At 40.6% G+C, this 23,281-nt stretch overlaps 1 protein-coding gene across 1 annotated transcript in view; it reads right to left on the reverse strand.

The window, feature by feature from the left end:
* Nucleotides 1–23,281, reverse strand: part of foxp4 (forkhead box P4) — a 125,213-nt gene that overhangs the window by 59,965 nt on the left and 41,967 nt on the right. Inside the window, exon 3 of the mRNA XM_077529808.1 lies at nucleotides 15,523–15,702. Coding sequence (XP_077385934.1) covers nucleotides 15,523–15,702 — 180 coding nt within the window. The remainder of the gene's footprint in view (nucleotides 1–15,522; nucleotides 15,703–23,281) is intronic.

The raw sequence follows: 23,281 nt of genomic DNA on the forward strand, positions 1-23,281 counted from the left end.
CCTCTTCACTCATTCCTCATCTCTCATCTTCACCATCTCTTTTTCTCTCTGTGACCTTGGTGAGCTGCAGCATTGTAACGCACACACACACACACATAGACACACACAAACAGCCCCCCCCCCCAAACTCAACTCTCTGTTCCCCCTGTGGCATTCCTGGGGGCGCACTGCACCTTTAAAGAAAATATGAGAGAGGCCTAAGAGGGAGGCCCAACAACAGAGTCTTTGTGCTGCCGAAGAGCACACACGCACACATGCTCACAAACAAGCACACACACACGTACACATCAATGGTGTCAGACAGGTTTTATGAGAGTGAGAGAGGTAGGAGGAGGAGGAGGAGGAGGAGGAAGGGGAAGGAGGGGTGACGAGGTCAGCGCTCAGCTTGGAGGCCTGAGAGCACACAGTGTGTGCGTGTGCACGTTTGTGTGTATGTGCCCCTTCTGACTTGTCATCGCTCCCCTCTGTAAATCAGCGCCCCTGACACAGCCTTTAATAACAGTGCTTTTTTTCTTTTTTTTTTTTAATTCAGCAGCGTCACTCACACACGTACACACACATCATTGGTTACGGTGGGGACCAGTCTTAAACTCGGTTCGGGAAAACCAGCTGACAACTACGTTTCTTTTTAACGAGTGTGCGAGGGAGGAAAACATTTCATTTATTTTTCTCAAGTTCACTGTTCAATGGGTGACTAAAGATTCCAATTAAGATCCGTATTGGCCGTTAAAAACGAATGTCGAATCAGAATTTTTGGATCAGTGGCACTGAATCATAGCTTATTGTTGTGTGGCAATGTGTGACATAATACATATGTGGGGAGTGTACAACGTTGTGTGTGACGCACACATTTCAAAACCCGTCAAACAGAAGCGTTTGCTTGTGTATAGTGATGTTTCGCTATCTAATGAGCATTATATTAAACTGTTCAGAAATCAGTCAATAAAACACATATAGGCAGTGTATTAACGCCTTTGTCACTACTTCGCTGTCAGACTAGCACGGAGGAGTTTGCTAACTTGGATGCTGGACAGGAGAGGAACCTTCCTAGGCTAGCTTTGCGCAAGCTAACTGCTACGCCAGAAGGATTTAAAACTTCACCAAAAGTGGCCAGTGTAGAATGAGGGATACTGTAAGTTAAAGTAAGTTATTTTAAACTTTAAACGAAAACATTTCCATTGGCTAATGCTTCTGTGTTAGCGCGTCAACTCCGCTAATGTTTTTAAAAGACACAAGTGAATATGAGGCTTGGTAAAGCACTTTGGACAATATATGGTGTAATGGTGTAGATAAAGTGTTTTCAGTGTACTCCATTTACCATGATGATCAAAAATACAATACATTATTACCAGGAAGTATTCATAACAAATTCAATTGCGAGTCAATCTGGTTGTCATTACTTTAGCTAATGCTAACACCATCTTGGTTGACAGTTCAACAGTGCTAAACAAGCCAATACACTCACCATTATCCAACTTTTTTTTTGTTATTGGAAGCTGGCAGTGCCGTTCACCTCACGCCTCGGAAATCTGTTGCCAGAAAAGTTCACCTGTGTTGTGTCTGACCGGCGACTACAGCGTTAGGCTAGTGGGACTATATTTCACACGATTCGTAGACAGAAGCAGAAAGAAGTTCTACTTGTAGTTCTGGTATGACGAAAACATGCCAGCTAGTGATTTAAAAGTTTAATTCCTTTTTAATTAGTTTATCGTATGAATCTGTGTGATTGATAAATATAGGTCCCAAACAATTGGCTTGCTGACTACTAGAAAGAAAAAGCGGGAAGCCAGGATGGGAGAGTGGGACACAATCTGGGGCTGGTGAAATCCAAGGAAGGCTCAAAATCGGGACTGTCCCGTTTACAGACCAATTTCTACTCACTCTCTGTGCAAATGCAGGACTATATCTCCTGCTTGAACTTGAGCTGCTGCTTCATTTGTGCTTTTTTTCAGTCTTTGTGCGGCACAGAACTTGACGTTGCACCTTTATACTGTGGACAATTCTGTTTGTGTGGACATTTTGGCCAAGGCACACACACAAAAATGCTCGAATGAGCTCCTTTTCACTCCATTAGACTGTGTGTGTGTGTGTGTGTGTGCGTGTCTGGTTCAGGTTGCTAAAGCAAACAGGTCTGTGTGTGTTTGCGCATGCATGTGCGTCTGTGTGATGAATCTCGTCTCTAATCCATCCAGTGTGTTTGGGTGAGACAGGCAGAGAGAAGCAAAGTAATCTAAACAGAGTGAAGTCTAGAATAGGGAGGGAAAAGACAGGTGGGCACCATATGTTGGAGTAATCCATCAGCACTGACTGAGGTCCATTGTTGACGGCCAAAACGAAACAAACGTGGCCCCCTCTCACCTCCCCTATACTCCAACCATCCATTCCTCACCCCTCCCTCCCTCTTCGGTAAACAGTCCCCGGGGCGAGCACAGGGTTGCTGTCCTTGAGGGAGGAGGAGGCAGGTGGTATCACATTTCTTCACTTTGACCAAGAAGAATTTGGGGGGGAAAGAGGAGTAAGAGTTGTTTCATGACTGAGCAAGTGCACAAAACGCAGCGCGAGTACAGTAGGTCTGAAGGGACAAGGGGCTGTAATACACTTCTATCCATATAGATCTGCTCCTCCCCCAGGGGAGTGCAGGAAAAAAGGGGATGGATATAGTGGGTGAAGATGCAGAGAAAAGCCCGTCACACCCAGCTGCTTCTCTACAGGCCTGCATGCTTTCTGATTTTGGATCGGCAGGAGACGTGGCTTCACAGGGGAGGGGCGGGACTTCTTTTCTTCACAATCTTTTCTTTAGTTTCGTCACTTTTTCGGAGGCTGTTATTGAAGCTGAAAGCCAAGCTAGAGCTGGGTCAAAGCTGCCCTTCCTCCCGGGTCACCCCCGTGATCCTTACTATCCCCTGTCCACTGGGCATCATCATGGATGCACCTCCAAACCAAATCCACCTTTACTTTGACTGACACACTTTGACTATTAAAGTTCTACTAGTTTTTTTTTTTTTTTTTTCCCCCTAGTCAAAGGACCATGCCTTTATAATACCAATACCAGGCCTCGGAAGTTTGTGCGCATTCGAACCCGCCATGGTTTGTGTTGGATGGTTTATCATGGTTTTAAAAAGTCAAGATTTCAATAACCTCAAAAACTGGCTGTCACTAGTAATCAGCGCTTCTGATGGGACGTTCAAGCAGGGCACAATATGATTGGCTGGTTGTAGAGATGAGTAAACAACCTGCTTTTTTTTTTTTTAATTTAATTGCCTCCAAAGTTTTTTTTTTCCTCCTCACGACGAAAGAGACACTGCAAACACTGATGTTTTGCTCTGATTAGCGTGCATTGTCCTAATTAAAATAAATAAATAAATAAATAAAATGGTGCCAGTGGGCGCTAGTTAGCCCGAAGGACAATATGAGTATCCTGTGGGTCTGTTCTAAATTTAGCTCACCATACTCACTTAACATTTATTTATTTATTTATTTATTTATTCAAACTTAATGTGGTATACAGTTTTCTGTATCAAATATTCAATATTTTGTTTACAAATAAAATAGATTGTGTTTAATGGGGAAAGTGCTATTTTTATTCAATATTTTTGTTCATGGTTATCATACCATCAGAATCAGAATTATCAATACTATGCTGCATCACAAAGAGATAAATAAGGTAGAATGAGAGATTATTAGGAACGTGGCGGGAATTTATCTAATTTTACTTAATTTGTCTGAAAATGAGGATTTATTCATTATAAATCTATGCCAGTGCCATAAAGTTGCATGGATAATAATTATGAATCCTCTTCCATAAAATGGCAGAAGTTAAACTAGATATGTTTCATATTTCATCGAAGTCAATTTGTGATGATATCATTATTTCAGTATTCATACTATGTACTGTATGTACCATTTTCATTTGGTGATGTGCCGTCATACTTTAAAAAGATGCCTTGGCTCAAAAATGTTGGAAATTTTTGACCTGCCAGCTAGTATTGCCAATATAAAGAATTAAGCATTTCTTGTACAAAATATTGTTAGTTATACCTTATAACGTGAGTATTTTTCATTCATCTCTTATAGTGGATCTCGTTAGACTGTGTCGGTGAAAATTATTGAAATACATACCAAGGATTTAAATAGTGATAATACCTTTTTTAATTGAGTAACTTTTACTTTTTTAACAATGATGACCATTATATTTCAGTACAAAACAGTATGCGGGATTCATTTATATCATCTCAGTTTATGGTTCATTGACATTTGCATTTTTTTTTTTTTTCATAGTGTATAGCCTATTTTTTGGGAGGTGGGCAAAAGCATTGGAAAATACATTTGCTAAACAGCTGGCAGCATCATTTAAAACTTGAATCATTATGCCAACTGTCAGAATGAATCTGTTCACAACCAACTAACTGAAACTAAATAGTTGAATTTTGTGTTGTTATTGTTGCTATGGCGCAAACTCCTCTCAAAACAGTAAGTGGGCCAATATTTCCTGGACATAAACATATATGAGCAGACGCGGTCAAATCCTGCTAAAGCCCCCCAATTTTACAGTGAGTTACAAACAGACGAGGCCGTGCCAAGTTTTTGCCCCGTTCGTCTGAGTCGTCCTCACACAAGGGCTTCTCTTTCTCTGGAATTAATCATCTCCCTCACCAGCTTTGCAACCATTTGTTTCCACTCAGCGCGACTTCAAACCCGTTGCCCACCTCCAGAACGAGCACGGCACCTCAATCTCTCGCTATCTGGGACACCTACAGAAACATCAGCCGACCGCAACGCTCTCCTCCGCAGCTATTTAATGTAATGTTTCCGCAATATAAAGTCTCAGTTAGAGAGCTGAGGTTTTCAAACGGCTGCAGCCAGCTTCTTTGGGCCCAGACTGACCATTAAAGAGAGGAAAGACCGTGCTCGGGCGCCAACGCAATAAAAACTCACAAACTCCAAAAGGAACATCAAAATATGCTGTAATGCTCGCCGATTTGAGATGTGTTTCTTTTTTTTCACATCCTATTTTTCACAAAAGCGACCTGTTTGAAAATCCAGGAAGGACGTTGTTTTCCAGATGGTTCTCTTCAGTGTGGCGGAATGAGAAAACCTCCCCTTCCCGACACTCATCTAACGTTTCTATTGATTCGCAGGGGTATAGACCTGCTCATAAATGCCGGATGACTGAATACCCAGGGCTGCTTTATATCATTACATAATTTACCATCACACTCGCATGTCAAAACTTAAGAAGTAGTAACTTCAAACGGATTCTCAGCATTTACGGAGTGAGAAGGGCCTTAAATAGCAAGAAACTCCCTTCCTGACAATATAAAAAGGGGCTTCCACCGTACTCCGAGCTTCTTTGCCGTCCAAACGGCTAATTGATGGCAAATAGGTCTACACATACACACACGTCATACATTATATGGACATGTGCAGTTTCCCTGTGGTTTCCAAAACAGCTCGTTTGTTGGCAAGAGAGGAAGGTCTCACTCCAGACAGACTTGGCCCACATGGGAACACACACACTCATACATACTATACCTTGAGCCTTCGATTACTTCACCCTCATCATGTATAAGGTAGGACAGTTTAGTAGCTTGGTCATGCTCCAGGGCAGAAAAGGCCACTTTGCTCTTATTTGGTTGACCTCCACAGTTGAAAGGGTTCCTCCGCCCCAACAAGAGTAACCCCTGTGCGGGCCGGGCCATGATGAGCACAGCTCCAGCCTGGCAACCAGGCCGCACATATGGAAGCCGTTTAACTGTTATTATAAATAACCAAAAGGAGAGAGTAAAAAATTTAACTAATAACACGTGCAAGAAACTGCCAAGACCTGGCTCGGGAGACAGAGCGAAAGCGTACTTAGACGTAAACAGAGACTGTCACGTGCACGTGAAGGCACACAAACGTATGCACAATGGTGTATTAGTTATTCTCAGGAAAAAAAAAAAAAAAAGCTCCTCATCAGTGGCCTGCCTGCTTCAATAGAAATAAACTTGTTTCATGTTGTTGGTTCAGAGAGTTTTTACACCTGGCTGTGGCTTGGGGGCAGCCAGGACACACCCTCACACCCAACCCTGCGCCACACACACACAAACACAAACTGCGGAAGTGGTCTAAACGTCGTACTGATGGGCAAGCATAAGACCTTGAACTTCAGAAGCAAGGGTGGGTGGGGGATCTTCCAAAAAGAGGAAGTGGTTTCTTTTTAATGACATAATTAGTGTAAGAATGGTACAAATTTTAATGTAATTACAATTCATATATATGGAAGACTCAAAGAAAGATGACGATTCCTGTAAGGCTGTTCAGTAGTTGTATTTTACAGTAGAATAATTGTTTCATAATATCAAAGAAAGTGATTATAGAATGTGTCTTTTTGCTGCAAATGATGAAAAAGAAAGCGTAAAGAGACTTTTACATGTGCTCATAGAGAATAATTCCGCTTGCTCCTCACAAGGGCCGCAGGGGGTGCTGGAGCCTATCCCAGCTGGCTTTGGACAGTAGGCGGGGTACACCCTGAACTGGTTGCCAGCCAATCGCAGTAGAGAATATTTATTTAAAAAAAAATACAAAAAGCTTACATCTACATTGATTTCTATTTCATTTATTCATCCGTCTCAATTCATGCATAACTTAGGTTTGACATAAACAGATGAATTATAAATCTATAGCTCATGTTTTGGTCGGTGTAACCAGGATCCTTTATGGAAGTGTCTTATAAATGATTTTCGAAAATTTGTAGCATACAATATAGGGATGTTCGATACCACTTTTTTTCAGACCAATACCGATACTCAGACCCTCAGTACTCACCGCTACCGATACCAACTGCCGATACCAGTAGTACATTTTGACAAATAAAAAAAATCACTAAAACATATTTTTAAACAAATATATTTCCTTTAATTTTGACAAAAAAAAACAAAAAACATCACAGTCACTCTTCAATAGTCTTAACGCTCAAAATAAAACAAATACAAAATACAAAATACTCTTTTAGTTTAAGATTCACAATTTTGAAGTATTTCCAAACCGGTGAAGTTTTGGTGAAAAACTGCTGCAAGCTAGCGCCCGTTACAGGCAAGGAGGACTCACTTAACGTCTTCCCCCTCTGCCATCGGTCGCTTGTACTCGTCTGCGTCACGAGTACTCGAGTACTTGAAAAAAGGCTGGTATCGGCCCGATACCGGTACCTGGTATCGGTACTCGCCCATCCCTAATACAATATTATATTTTTTTTGCATAGAATTCTTGACAAAACCAATTCTAATACAACCAGCTTTAAAATACTTGACATTTTTTTCATGTTAAGCATTATGGATATATAACTGGATAAATGGTCATCACCCCCGTCCCTGGTAGTCCAAGTAAAGGCAAAGGATGGAGGAACAGCTACATTCTTCTCCTCCTTAACCTCTGCTTGAAAATTGCCCACACGAAGAGCTCGCTAATTAGCTACACTTTCGACCTATCTATTGTGTGCATGTTGTGTACACACACAAGTGTGTGTGCATCTGGTCGTTTCCCGGGCAACTAATCTGCCACTTTTTAATTGTTGCTGTTCTGTCTTAACGCACTCACTCGCCTCTCGACGTTCACCTCTTTGTGAGACGCTGAGTGCTGTAATGAAGGATTTTGAGAAAGTCGAGTTGAGACATCACGTGACCTGTTTGATCCACTTGCCTCTAAAGAAGTTCTAACGAAAAAAAAAGTATCAAATGATTGCGACATCAGCTGCTGCTTTTATTTGTGAAAACAAAAACAAGTAGCGGCTAATTATTACACATGCAGGACACCAAAGAGAATCCAGCTTTGCTCGTTGACCCCTTAAAACGGTTACTATGGTGATGCCCTCCGCAGATTAACTGAACAGTCAACATTTTACTCCCCCCCCTCCCCAAAAAAACCAAAAAAAAAAAAAAACATTTCGGCAAGGCTGCCCCTGCTTGTGTGTGTGTGTGTGTGTTATTTACCTGACAGCACAGGCAGGCCCTCTGAGCTTAAGTGCTTCTAAACACTCCCATGGCAACCAAAGCCAACCTCAGCACTCCAGGTGCCCAGGCAAGTGTGTATAACTCAGTCTCCACAACAAAGACGGGGCAGACACACGCGCACACGCACGCACGCACGTATCCTTTTTAGCTGGCTTGCTATCTGTCTTTTCTTGTCTCAGAGCCTCTTGGCTGACTGGGTCAACCAACCGTGACTGTGTCCATGCAGGCTTATCTGGCCTGTTGAACCATTTCTTCAGTCCGTCTATGATTTATCCGTGTAGCCTTGTCGATGGATTGTAGACTCAAAGCAGACAGTGAGCTAGTTCAAGTGTATTTAATACACTTTTTGGTTAAGTCACACTCGCTATGATGGCATTTTTGATCAGCTCAGAAATGGAGAGAATCATGGCTGCACCTGAAAACCACGCAGTGTGCATGATGAAGCAAATGGAGGAATTCAGTCTTGATCAGACTCAATGAACTATTAAAACTTTGCACTAAGGACATTATTTTTGTTATCAACGAAATGTATTGTTTGAACTGTTTTTGTTTGTCTGATTTTTACTCCATGTACAGCACTTTGTTGACTGCTTTTTATGAAATGGACTGCTATTGATATAGCACTTTTTTTTTAGCTACAGAGCCCAAAGTGTTTGACATAGCCTCACGTTCACCCATTCACAAATCATGGTTTAGGGTCAGGAACACTTCAAATGGTTGCCAGGGGTGAGGATCGAACCAACAGCCTCACGGATGGGAGAGGACAACTCTACCAGTGAGCCACACCGCCCCGTATGCATGTATGTATGTTTGCGTGCTCTATAAATAGTCGAGTTGAGTTGAATATATAGAGAAATATTTCCAATTGTTAATTCTTTATTCATATGTTTTGTATAATCAAATGTAATAATTATTTAAGAATGATTTTATATCACCAATCTTATATGAGGATTCTCGTAACTGGCAGCATAATGTACAACAACCTAATCAACTATAAAACCCTTTTTTTTTTTTAATTATGAAGAACATTTCAAAACATTACTTACATATAACAATACCAAATAAGTTAGAACATACTTGCAAATGAATTTGAACATACTTAGAAAGATATTCGAACATATAAGCAAATACGTTCAAACATGTAAACAAATCTGCTTGAACATACTTGTAGGCTAAATGCTAAAAACATAGCATTGCTTTCCATAATGGCATGGGGCAATTTTTGTTTTTTTGTTTTAGTTTTTTTAGAGATGTAATCTATTAATAAAGTTTGACTGACCTATCTGACTGTTTTGTTGACATTCCCTTTAGCGCAGCACCATCTAATGAATGCATAACGTAACCCCAGCCTCTACTGTAGCGCCTTATATATGAAAAAAAGTTTTAAAATATGTCATTCATTGAAGGTGCGCCTTATAATGCGGTGCACCTTATAGTGCGGAAAATACGGTAACTAAAAAAAGCCAAACACGTATAAGTAAGCAATTACGAGCCTGTCATAAATCTGAAGCTTAGCTATATTTTCGTGTCTTTAGGGGAGCAAAAGTCAGAAAAGAAAAAGAAAAATAGTGCCACTGGTGCTTTGGAGACTCTTGGAGGAAGTCGGTGCACTATAGTGCTCTTTGTACTGTGGCCCATCCAGCAGTGGGTGTTCTGTGATGCTTGGCAACCCGGCCTGGCCTCTGGTGACCTCTGAACTTCACTGACCTCAATCATAAAGAGGACAGCCTGGCTGAGACCAATGCAACGCTTTTAGGAGGTGACAGCACTCTTAGAGAGGCCTGCTACTGATTTAGTGGCCTGTGCATGACAGTGGGAAACATGCGTGCACATCCTGGGCCTAACACACACACACACACACATTCGTAGTGAGAGAAGTGCACGGGGACTCCACTGCTCATGCAGATGCACGAGCATAATGTGATTAAATGAAATCCCACAGCAGTAAGAAATCAAAATGTGCTTTCTTTTTAGCCCATCACCCCTATCTCCTGTACAGCCCTGACCTGAAAGTGAACTGTAGCCGAGATCTGGAGGTCAAACAGGACATTAGTGTCCCAGTGACCAGGATTCACCTCGCATTACTTTGCAAGTCCTCCCTGCACCCCACCTCCACCACAACCAGCCAATCACAACTGTTCTGCGTCCATTTATTCACATGTAAAGCACATGCTCCTGGAACACTTATCATATTATCAGTGTTTGTGTATATCTGAGATCTGTATCAGTCCCCCACTCCGATCTCAAATCATCACTGCGGCTACTTAATTACACCCTTCATTAACTCACATCACCCATGTGCACATGTGGGAGCGCGAGTGTGTGTGTGTGTGAGTACAGTTTATACTTGTCCACCTTGCTTCATCAGGACCAATTTTAGGTTGAAGACGGTTGACAACTTCAAAGGGATGATTGCGAATTTAGACGTTGCACTCGATTTTTGTAGTCTAACTGTGCACATAGGTGGAGTTTTCTTTCTTTTGGTATTTTCCTTATGCAGGTAGAACAGAACATTTGTGCCATCATGGGATAGAACACAGTCGACTCCAGGACTATCGAAGAGGCTCCCCTCATTTCCACACAGTCATTGATATTCGCTGGGGTCCGTACATGAGTCTGGCGATTATACAGGTAAACAAGATGTCCCCAAGCTCCAACTGGAGCCTCTGAGAGGAAACACTGACACCTCCTCACAATTGATTGATAAGACTAAGTTCAACAAAAATTGACAGGTATGGATGGATGGAAGGAAGGAAGGAAGGAATGATTCATGATAGATGGAGGTAGGTAGTCAGGGACGGAGGGATGATGGATGAATGATAGCTAGCTAGCTAGCTAGCTAGCTAGATAGATAGATAGATCTAGTTCTAGTCACTTAACAGTGATGGTTAAGGGCTGCTGAAGACATTATGGCATTGCAAAGATGTTCTATATGTGTGAGCGAGTGTGGGTATGTTGTATTAAGGGCTAAAGCAAGGATAGACGGCATAAAAAAATAGAACATGACAAATGGGAGTATGGATGGAGGGTCCAGACCAATTTGTAAAACTGTTTTTTTCCTCAACCATTTTGTCTTTGATAGCCTTGGGGAAGGCAGAGCATGACGACTACTTGTATGTGCCTCTCACTTTCTATTTGCCTGCAGGAGTAACTTAAGGCCAAGGCAGAAGGAGAACAAGGCAAAGAGAGAGAAAGGGGGAAAAGCCCAAACTGATGAGTGGCACTCCTAAAAGGAAACGGCACCTTTTTGTCGCCGTTTCTCTCTCCTTCCTCTCCCCTCTTTTGCTGTCATCGCCAGCTGCTACTACTACTGTGGCGGCCTGGAACACCAGAAGCCATTAATTGATGGTGAGGGAAAAAGAGGAGACAGCAACGTACTGTAGTCGTTTACTACAAAAACGGAGCGGGGGGAGGCGGATGAGAGATGTAAGGAAAGGGAAAGTAGTGAAGACACCTGGTTCTCGTCAGAACACACATACCGTTTGGAGGTATGTGAGGATTTATCCTGCTTACATTTCTGCTTGGCTATGCATCATCGCATGTCTACACCCGTGCACCTCAACAAAGTGCAACACACTCTCACTTTTCCGCCTCTCTTTACCCTCTCCTGTAATGCCGCTCTTTGTTCTGGCTCCCCCCTTCCTCCCCTCCCCTACATGATGGGGCAGAACTGGTTTTTGCCCCCCCTTCCCTGCTCTGTTCTTTCTGGGGAGGCAGACAGGCCACATTCCACAGGGGGGCCCAGGCGCCCTTTTTCTGACACGTCTCAGCGCTACACTCCTCCCTCATCCCTCTATTCCTTCTCTTCAGGCCCACCAGTGACCACCGCCTTCCCTCCCAGCGTGTTTCCTTTTGCCCCTCCTTTTATACTTTCAAACCCTGCGGCTGTTTTAGCAATCGCTTCGACCTCGCCTCGTGCCACCCTCAACACTCACCGGACATAACATTAGGTACACCTGCACAATCCGATGGGGTGCAATAATGAACAACTCTCTGATTCTAATTAGAAAAATAACTTTTTTTAGATCTCATTATATTATGCGTGTTCAGTATAATGTTCCAAATGTTCTGGCCTACCTATATTCACTGTAAAGGCATTTCTCAGTGGCGCTATGATGGTTAAACTGAGAAAGAGAGGTGGGATGAGGGGATGAGGCAACAATAATTTCTGCCAGGTTGCCAAGAGAAAAATGCGCATTCCAACCAAGATTATAGAAGTTAGTGAAAACTAACGAAATAGTTAGATCAGATTGGTTTGATCAGGATCGGACAATATTTAGCATTTTATGCTAAATCAATGATCGTCTGTAATGTCTTAATTTACCTGATTGTTTTTTGTTTGTTTTGTTTTTTATTGAACATATAAACAAGTAGCAGAAAAAATAAAAAAAATAAAAGAAATGAAAAGGAGAACCTTTACAATCATCAATCACAGTTTACAAAAGGTAGGAGAAATAATTTAAAAACGTATCTCGTCCTTCCCCTTATATATTGTATATTTAGACTTATTTCATTATTCATTACGAGGTTAATATTTTTCAAAAAGAAAATGTATAAACCTGGTCACGTATACAAGTGCACTTAGACATGTGTACATTTGCCAACAACAAATGTAAATGGAATTCCTAAACATATACCATAATACATTTATAAATTATATATATATATATATATATTTTTTTTTTTTTAACTTTGTTTTTAAACATTTTTTTTTAATTTAACACGTGAGTCACATCTTTTCAGGTCAATTCCCAAATTATTCCAAAAATTAACACCTTTTACAGAAACACACCTTTGCTTAATATTTGTTCTTGTTTTGGGTTTTTTGTCGACACTTGTACCCCTTATCTCATAAGGACTGTGTCTAATTTATATCAATGATGTCATTGACTAGCTCCACGAATTAAGACATTACATGTTATATTTGATGTTTATCAGCAGTTTTTGAAGAACTTTTTTTATTCCAACATGCATTTCAATTGACGGTTCTCGACTGTAAATATAAAAGTTTTGAAATAGATAAATTGCTCCATCTTCTGATCAAATCGGTGATCGATTATCATTTTTATTCATCAAACTCATTGATCTGTGATAGGCCGTAAAATCCTGATCCCGTAAAGCCTAGAAATAACTGAAACGAAAATTAATGAAAATAGATAAAAATGAAAATGCTTAAAAAAGAAACTGCCTGAAACTACAGCTTATGTTTATGAAACAAACTAATACTAATGATAATTGAATTGGAAAAAAAAAATAAAATAAAAAATAAGGACAAGAAAATGCATTTAAAACACTAATGAATAAAAAACGATTTTTTTTTAAAATTCAGAATAAAATAAAAACTAACGACAATGATACATATATAGGCATAGTTTTACATTGTTACATTGTTGGATTGCTTGATAATTACTGCTTAATAATTCGTAGCTGCAACATATTTTAGGTGTGGTTCAAATCTGGAGGAAAGGTTGCGCTTGTCTTTCACAGTAAACTGTGAACTGAAGTGAAAAAAAAGAGAGTCAGTGAGTGAGAGGAAGAGAAAAAGATGGAAAGAGAGAAGGAGGCATGTTTGTGGTCGGTAACCCGCTCAAGAGAGGAAATACCAGCATACACACACACACACACACACATACACAGGTGCAAAAACATCGAGAGCAAAGACCCGTCCGAGAGAAGAAAGACTCGCTTTGTGTGTGCTACAGGTTGGGTGTTTATGCATGTGCATTAGTGCAGAACTGCATGTGTGTCTGCGTGTACAAGTATGTGTGTCCTTGGCTGAAGGTTGCTGAGGAAGCAGAGTGAGGATGCAGTCAGGGGAAGGGTGGGGGGTTTAAAACTGGAAGTGAAGGGCCTCGAGTGTTCATAAAAAGCCCGAGGCTTCATCATAATAATTAGCCAGATTATTTGAGCAGGCAGGGCTTTCCTCATCTAGAATGTGAACAGGTGTCATGGAGAATGAAGCCAAAACGCCACGCAACCAAATTTGTCATGTGGGCCAGCTAAAATACCCTCACAAATAGAAATGTACAATACATATGGTAAAGTTGCAATGCCACAAGTTGGGCCTCACAAAGATAAAAGGACAAGATCATACACTTGAAAAAGGGGAAAAAAAATAAAAATTTGGATGTTGCCCAAAACTTGCCACCAAGACTTTGTGTGCGGTCATGTGACTTCCAGATTCCGTTTGATTGGTCAACTGGAGACAAACGCCACTAATAGTTACATTGGAGTGATGAAACAGTCATGCGACAGCGCCCAAGTGACAAACTAAATTACTTACGAACGCCCCTTCATACAAAAATGTCAAGTTATGAAACTCCTCAACAGGAAAATATTGCCTCGTTACGAAAGAAGTTTCAGGATACGAAAGGTAAAATTACAGTATGATGTTTGCCTTGGACATTTTCGAAGGATTGTTAAAAAAAAAAAAAAAGAAAAAAGGTGGAGGAGTCGAACCGTCACTTGCCTTCAGTGCCGGATGCCGTTTGTTCACTTATCCACCTGGGAGATCATATGCGGCTTACATGATGTAAGTGAGTGAGTCAGTGATTTAAAAAACAAAAAAAAAAAAACAAAAAAAAAAACAAGATTGTTAAAAAAAACACACACACAAAAAAAAACATCCTTGGATCAGTTCTTTACAAATCACCAAGCAAAAACACTTCTTAGAGACAACATGAACCAAAAAGAGTGCAAAAAACGAAGAGGACAGCAGTTAAAAAGGCCAAATGACCATCATTTTTATTCTTTACCCTATTCTTTGTTTTTTACATTATGCACAGCTCTCATTTATTGTGCAATAATCTAATTGTAACATGCATTTGTTACATGTTTTGATGCATTTTTATGCTTTACAAAACATTTATGTCTGAATTTTGGGAGGCTTGGAACGGATTAGGGCATTTACATGGAAAATGTGTCTCTACTTACAAAATTCTCGACTTAAGAACTTTCTTCCAGAACCAATTAATTTCCTAAGTAAAGGTACCACTGTATAGCAATAATAAATTGAACATAAATACATATAAATATAATGGAGTGAATGGAGTGCATGACTACCCACCTCTGCAGGAATTGTCACCATTAGATGTGGTTCAAGTTTGTGTGTGTATGTCTTTGTGTTGTATATAATGTGGAGTTTCTGGGAATGGGGGGGTGGCTGAGTGGAGTCTGACGCACTGGAGGCAAAATAAACAACCTAACTGGAGACGCTTCATGCGGATGTGTCATACACACAAACACTGACAAACACTTCATGCATGAGGAACAAAATAAAAAATGAACACACAACGCTGACACACTTGTGTGTGTGTGTTTGCATTGCACTGTGAGAACGTCAACGCTGGAAAAAAAAAAGAGGCTCCTTTAACCTAATTGGAGCTCAGTGGAAAATGAAGAATGAAGAATAGGCCAGACAAGCCAGTTTGTCGATAAGTTGCCTCATGTGTATGTTATGCAACAATGTGCTGCTCTACACAACATACAGTACATATGTTGCAAAAGTGGGATGGTCACGATTAGACGCACACACCTGTTGCTGTTGCAGGTGCAGTAGATCGACGGGGCTGATCTCTCCATTGGTGTCCCCGTTGGACCCGCCCTCTCTCCCTCCTCCTCCGTCTGATTGGCTGCTGAGGCTGCTGACGCCGTTCTGGTTGGACGGTGTCGTTCGAATGGTCTCAGAGGCCGATTCCACCATCATCACTGGCACCTGATGACAGACGGGGGGTGTCGGAGACAACAACAACAACAAAGGTTAAACATGAGCGGTTTGGTACAGAAATCTCGCTCCTATCTGAGAGGGTAAACAAGTCTTGAAGCTAAAGCAAACATGCCGAGATAGAGAAGTGAATTGTGTGTGCTCATGTAGGAGGACCAAAACTGCCAAAATTAAAAATAGATAGATACATAAATAAATAAATAAATAAATAAATATATAAAAATATAATTAAGAAATTAAATACAAAAAATATTAATGAAATAAAAACAACATAATATGCAAGTTTATACAAAAGATAAAAGTAAAAAGAAAAAATAAATAAAAAAACGAGATTCAAAAAATAAAAATAAATACAAAAAAAATGTGGAATACAAAAATTTATCAATATAATTTAATATCAATCAATAAATTAAAACACTATGGTCTCACAGTTATTTCATGCTGCAGATGGACGAAATATTATTCAAATGAAGGGGCGGTCCTAAGTGTCACTTGGGTTGGACTCCGCCGTTACAAACTGCCTTTCATTGGTCAAGTGAGCAGGTTGGCAATCAAGGAAATCTCGCCAGCTTGCATGGACGACTATCTTGTCCACTGTCACCACAACTTGATACTTGACTTGCTCGATGACAAGTTTTTAGTTTTATTGATTGATTGATATTTAATTCTATTTATACATTTATTTTTGTATTTATTTCCATTTATTTTTACATTTTTTATTTTTTTAATCTTGCTTTTTATTTTTGTATTTATTTTTACTATATATATATATATATATATATATATATATATATATATAATAAAATATAAAATATAAATAGAAAAAAAACTATATATATATATATATATATATATATATATAGTTTTTTTTCTATTTATATTTTTTATTTAATTTTTGAATTATATTTTTCGTATCATTTTTATTTATTTATTTATTTATTTATTTATTCATTAATTAATTCATTTATTTTATTTATTTGTAATTTTGGCAGTTTTAGTCCTCCATACTCTTGTGCGCATGGCATGGGCGTTTTGTTAAAAAGTTTTTATGGTCATGAGCCACCCACGCACAAGTGGCCACAAAGCGACACCTGAAGCAGACTTTTTGTCTGCATGGAGATGTGCGCGTCTGCCAGCGTACGCGCGGATTAGGATCAGACAGGCAGCAAATCTAAACTGACAAGGCTGCTAATACCCTGCGATATAGTTAAATAAAACACGCATTTCTCCAATAATCAGAGGTGGCATGTGTGCGCTGTGTGTAAGCCGCGAGCAGGTTGCTCTTTGACAACGCTCGTTTGAAGCACCTTCATAGGGCCTCTCTAATTAGAGCGCCCTCCTTCCACAAAACTAGACAAAACGCGCCGTTCCTGGATGTGTTGTTGTTTTTTGAGAAACAACGCCTTGCAAACACACGGGCACATTTGCCATCGTTAGGGAGCGCGAGCGTGGGAGTGCGGAGACGCGCGCGCACGCACTCGTACGAGCTCGCAGAACGCGGCTAATACGAAACAAAACAAACCTTCATGCAAGCTGCGAACTCCTAATGACAAGCTCAATCTCGCCTCGCCGCCTTACGCAGTTTTTTGGAAATTAACACGACAGCCCGAGTTTTAGATGGAAACTTGTGATGCGTTTGTTTCTGTACACAAAATGCCATCGAGACATTCTATCCAACAGCTCTGTGGGATTGTGTGCGTGTGTGGCTTTCAGAGCAGCACAACTTGTGCCTTCTGTGGAAATAATAAAAGACATTTCATCAGAGATTCCAACTTTTCTTTGCCTCTGAGGCAATGTGTGTGTGTGCAAGCACATTTTCAATGTGACAGCAGGTGAAGTTGGGATAGAAAACGAGCAGCCCCATTAACGGGATGTTGCCACATGCTAGCTGGGGGACAGAGGCCTAAACATGTTATTGTGCAGGTGGAAAGGATGCAAGTTAAAAGGGTCAACAATTGTGAAATCCGCAGAAACGTTTTCTACTTTTGCCATGTTGTGGTTCTGGTGCATACTATTCACACAATGGATTTTACTTATGCGCCGTCACATCCGAAAAATAGGATTTGCTGATAAATGGCAGTCCTGGGATGTCATTATATCAAACAAGACACCAACTCCAACTCAGCACCAGAATTAATGACAACTGTGGGTTTTTTGATAAATAGTTCAAACTCATTCTTCAGCCTGGAAACAGCTCAGTAGTCTTTTGCGGTGACATTAATGCTGCTTTAACATCTACAACATCTGTTGAGGAAAAATCTGCAAATTGAAGGCTCGATTACAGACAGATTGCGCAACCACAAGATGAAGTCACTGGTCACGGTTGTATAGAAAATGGATCAATGCTTGCTAAACGTGTGAAATGATATTGCAAGTTTGAACTGCTGTCACCTATCCAGTTGTCCATCCACTCTGTTGCTACCACCACAACTAATTTGGTTTACGGACCTTCTCTGACCTTATTAATGCTGCTTTTGCGCAATAGTGTGCAGAGCAAATTTCTTCCTGTTTCCGATATCACGGCTAATAAAACGAAAGATCAATGTCACATTTGCTGCTAAAGTTGACAAGGATGCCACATTCCTGATTATAAGGCCGCACTGTGATTTCTCTAAGCCAATCCAGGAGGAAATGTAATGGATGGTTGATGGAATGGAACAGAATAAAGTTATACAAAGTCTTTTCTTACTGAACAAAAGAGACAAAGCAGATTTGCGAGTTACAAAATAAAAAAGCCAATCACCATCTGATGAGAAGATGGACTAATCTGTCTAAAACTATTTTTTTAAGCGTAATACCCGTGTAATTGTGGGTAACTGAAATGCATAGGGACAAAAAATGACAAAGAGAAACCCCAAAAAATGACCCCCAAAACACTCCTAATAATTCAACACATGGAAAATTAAGGCCCCCATATAACCATTAAAAAAAAAAAAAAAAAAAAAGTAATTAATTTACAACCGATCACTGATTTTGCAGGAAAAAAAAAGAGCAAAATACCTGCCAATCTGATCCAGTTGTTTAGGTCTAGTTAGTTCCTGCCAATCTGATCCAGTTGTTTAGGTCTAGTTAGTTCCACATCAGAAAAATATATATAAAATTTTAAAATTTACACTAGTCAACACTAAGTTTTAATCAGAGATGGCTTTATGCGTCCCTAAACATATTTTGACACTGATTTAACAAATGGCTTCACTTCTTTTTTGTTTTTTTATTTTATTTTTTTTAGGGTTTTGAGATATTTTCATTTTTTATTTTCCAGTATGAACTATAAAAGCTTTCAGAAAAAAATATCTTAAAAAGAGAAGTCAAGTAAAAAGAAAAATATTGTCGTACCACTAATATAAACATGGTATTCTTATAAATATTTGTGAAATATAAACTAACAGCAAAATCCACCCCTTCTTATCCATCTCAGGGGGCGGCCATTTTGCTACTTGCTGTCAACTCAAAATGACATCACAATTCCTCAAGGTTCAGGTGGCAAACCAATCACGGCTCACTTGATTTCTTAGTTTAGTCATGTGAAGTTCCCAAGCTGAGCTGCGATTGGTCGTTAGTGAGCGGCAAAATGGCTGCCCCTGGGATGAAAAGGAAAAACAAAGAACATTTTCGACTCACGTTCAATTCATAAATATTACTACATATATTACTATATTGAACATAATAATAATAATAATAATAATTATTATTATTATTATTATTATTATGAAAATGTGATGTGCTAGAGAGAGAGAGAAAAAAAAAGAGGGCTGCTTTGGAATCAGTGCAAAATAAAATTCTCTAGAAGAGTTTACTTGCATCTTTGACCAGTGTTATTTATGAAAAAAAAGTTGTCTCTATAAGAGTGGTATACCAAAATAATTAAAAAGTGGAAAAAGCTGGCCTAAAAATGTTGTGAAATGTGCTCCAATCATGTCGTGGTTAAGAAGAACAAGGTGCTAACAGTCTGCTCAAGAATCCTTCCTTCATAAGCAGTCACTTGAAGAGCATAAATCAAGACTGCAATATTTCCGAACCTCCTCCCCTCTCGCTCCTGGCACCGTCCGCCTGGGAGGTTAAGACTAAGAAGTAGAGCGTTATTGTGACATTTAAAGCTCGTCACTTAATCTCCAACCTCACTCCTCTACCCAAGCGTCACTCCCGCCTCCGCGCGGACCCCTGCTAGGTCAAACCACTCCCCGGGGTAATATAATGAAGCCATGCATAGTGCTGAGTGATCAACAGATCCACTGACTTTGCGGCGTGCTGCAAACTCTTGGCGTCATCGCACGTCTCGCTGAGCATGAATCACCGGACGCCTATCGGGGGCCCGCGCTGCTGTAATGTACTGCGCGCCCATCTGCTGCTAACGCTTTCTCATTGACCTTATTAGCAATATGCTGCGGAGATAAGAGCTCGCAGGTGGACAGGGACCTAATGGGGAAGTGAGCACATAACCTGTCTTTCACACACACAGTGCTCCAAAGGGTGTGTACTCTGTCGTATCCTGTTAATGGGTGTATATAAGCTGCTGTAATGGAGGTCGGGGAAAAGGCAGGGGCATAAATCTCGCCTGAAGTCTTTGATTAGGCCCATGATGCACGCACACACTCAGCTCGAGGTTAAAGTGTTTCTGGCAGCGGCTGGCGAAAAGGCGTGCCCGGACGCGTTGAGCGCACTCCGTCTGCGCGTCGTCTTCGACAAGATCCGACCCCCTCGAGCTGAACCTCTGACCTGAGAGTGTGTGCGGAAGAGGCATTCCCACCGTAGCCCAAGGGGACACAAGCGAGAGGGATGGAGCGATGAGGCAAGGTTGATCAGAGAGATAGAGAAAAGAAAAAAGCTGTCGAATCGGGATGGAGGGGAGAGAAAATAGGACTCGACATGTTCCTGACGACGCTCACCTTTGTACTGTAATAGATTAGCTCACAGCCAGGTTGCATACGTGTATATATGTGACTGCTGTGATTGATGAGCAGTTAGCAGTCCTGTTTTGACACGCAGCTTTGTTCAGATGTTCCCGAAAAGATTGCGCTCATAATCAGCCAAACTCTTGACTGCTCCTTCCCCCCACTTGCGTGTGTTGCGGGGGGGAGTTCAAACAACTTCAATGCCCAGCGAGCGGCTTCACTGTGGCTTTGTTAGCCGGATTGCCTCTGTCAGATTCCTCCTGGTCAGCGCTCATCACCAAGTTCACCCCGAGTGTGCGTGTGAGTTTGTTGCGCGAGCCGTCGAGCGGGAGCGTTGTGTACAGTGTGTATTTACGCGCGCATCTGTGTTTACAGCAGCTTAGTGAGATAATAAGTCTTTATCATGTTATGCCTCATGTGGGAATATTTCTAGCGGTCCCAGAACGACTGTTCTGTTTCCTCCGCCTTGCATCAGCTCACAGGAACGCTGCTTATTAGGCAAAGGAGTGAGGGAATAAGTGTGGGAGGGAGAGAGGAGGAGGAAAAAATGTCTGTACCAGTATGTGCACTCCATCCAATCTGCTTTCATCCTACTCTTGAATCATTTGTCTTTCCCCTGCCTGTGGTTGCGCCTGGTAACTAGTGGCAGGTTCAACCCTGGAAAACATTAAAGTCCTCCCCCTGAAATAGAATCCATATAGGTTACGTCTATGATCTTTCATTGTTCCATCCCGATTTCTCAACAAGTAAGACAAGAAATTGGAGGAGTCCGTGTTGTCATTGAATGAACATATTTCCTGACAGGTGCTTCTTTATTGTATCCGGCTTGCTGCCTGCGTCCACTAAAGTCTTCCCACATTCAGGATTTCTCCTTTTGAAAATCCCAACTGTGTTTTTCTGAACTCCACACAGTCGACTCATCATTTACAGACATTTTACACACCCGTAGTCTCACACCAGTTCAACTACATAAACCATGACATCCCGCAAATCCCCCGACTTTCTGCTCTCATTCCCATCCCCAGAACAAACCCACCAATCAAGTCTGGCCTCATAGACCGCCATTGATATTGTATTTGACACACCAGAAAGAGAGTAAACGTTGAACTTATTGACTGAAAAGATTTTGCAGCACATTTGCATTTGTGTAAAAGCAGTTATGGACATCACAGAAACACCGTGTGTGCGTATAATCCTAGTTTCAGGGTTCAGTTTGGACCTCCGGGACTGTGTACCTTGCTACTTAAAGACATTTTACTATTTCAATAATGTCGATATAGAATATGACTTGAACAACATACAACTGCAGTTTTGTTATTGCGATTTAACATAGAATACCGTGTATAACACACACCCACTGTACTTGCGGTAATATCAGAGTGAATAATATGAATGAATAAAGATCCAAAACACACCAATAACGTGTAAATGCTTTTAAATATGTACACATTATAAACTGTGTTCTTTTCCCACACCCGTGATTACAGTATTTTTAAAATCATGTTTTTTAAATCTTTTTATTTCTGCGTGCTGTTTTAGTAAACTTAGTAAGCTATTTTTGTTTTAATTTCATTACTTTGCTTTTTATATCACTTTAACACTCTTAACTGTTTTTAAATGTTGTACTTTTAACTTTTAAGTCCCCTCTATAATCAATCAATCCATCATTAAAAGACTGCATTTAATATTTTTATGGTGTCACATTAAATGAATATGTTTTAACTAAGAAAATACAAATTGTGTAGGTTGTACTTTAAACATGAACACGGTGTATTTTTTTCAGTGAATCTCCAAAAGTTTAGCTTCTATGTGCTACTAATAAAATGATAAAACTGTTAATATATTTAAAAAAAAAATTCTGTGAGAATATTGAAAATATATATTTTTAAAAATAATAAATGATGAAAGATAAAATCTAATAAATATTTGTATATTTCTTTTCAAGTCTTTTAACACAACACAAGAGTAATGTAAGATATGCAACATCTCAACATGTTAAATGCAACCTAACTCAACACAGGAGGACCAGAGATAAATTGAATATCTAGCATAGCATATCTGAGCAGATTATTAGGTTTAAAATGAGAAGTGATGAGGTTACATAGGAAGCAAATAACGCACCCTCTCAAGCGTACAAACACACAGAGCACCATATCATCGCTTTGTTTCCTCTGGAGCTGGTCGTGAACGCAAAGTATGTGCGCTTGAGGCAGGTAAACTTCAAAGGCGCGCGCTAAAGCTAACAGGCTAACGGCGCTGCTCCGGGCCACTCTGGCTGCCTGCCAGTGCTAACAGGTTGGCTAACACTGAACAGCTCGGGCTGGATGTCTGCGGTTGCCCTGGCCCCGCTCCAGTGCTAACAGGTGAGCGCTACTATCCCACACGCAGTTCCGTCGCTTCAAAGAGCATCGGCAAAGTACGGGAGAAGCTAGCTTAGACTTTAGTCTTAAGTGAAGACGTGAGAAAGGATAATGAAAAATGAATCAGACTGAATGCGGCGCATTTTAGTGATTGATTACATATGTGAGCACATGTCTGCGTGGAGTATTTTTTGTGAAGACAAAGTCCCTTTTTACAGAGCCCATAAAGATTAGCCTCCCTCGGTCAGGTGGGTTCTGGAGCCATAGGTAAACATACAAAAGCATTCCGCACCCATGAGATCGCTCGGCGTGTGTGTG

This window comes from Festucalex cinctus, chromosome 8, assembly GCF_051991245.1.
Source record: "Festucalex cinctus isolate MCC-2025b chromosome 8, RoL_Fcin_1.0, whole genome shotgun sequence".
NCBI classification, from domain to species: domain Eukaryota; kingdom Metazoa; phylum Chordata; class Actinopteri; order Syngnathiformes; family Syngnathidae; genus Festucalex; species Festucalex cinctus.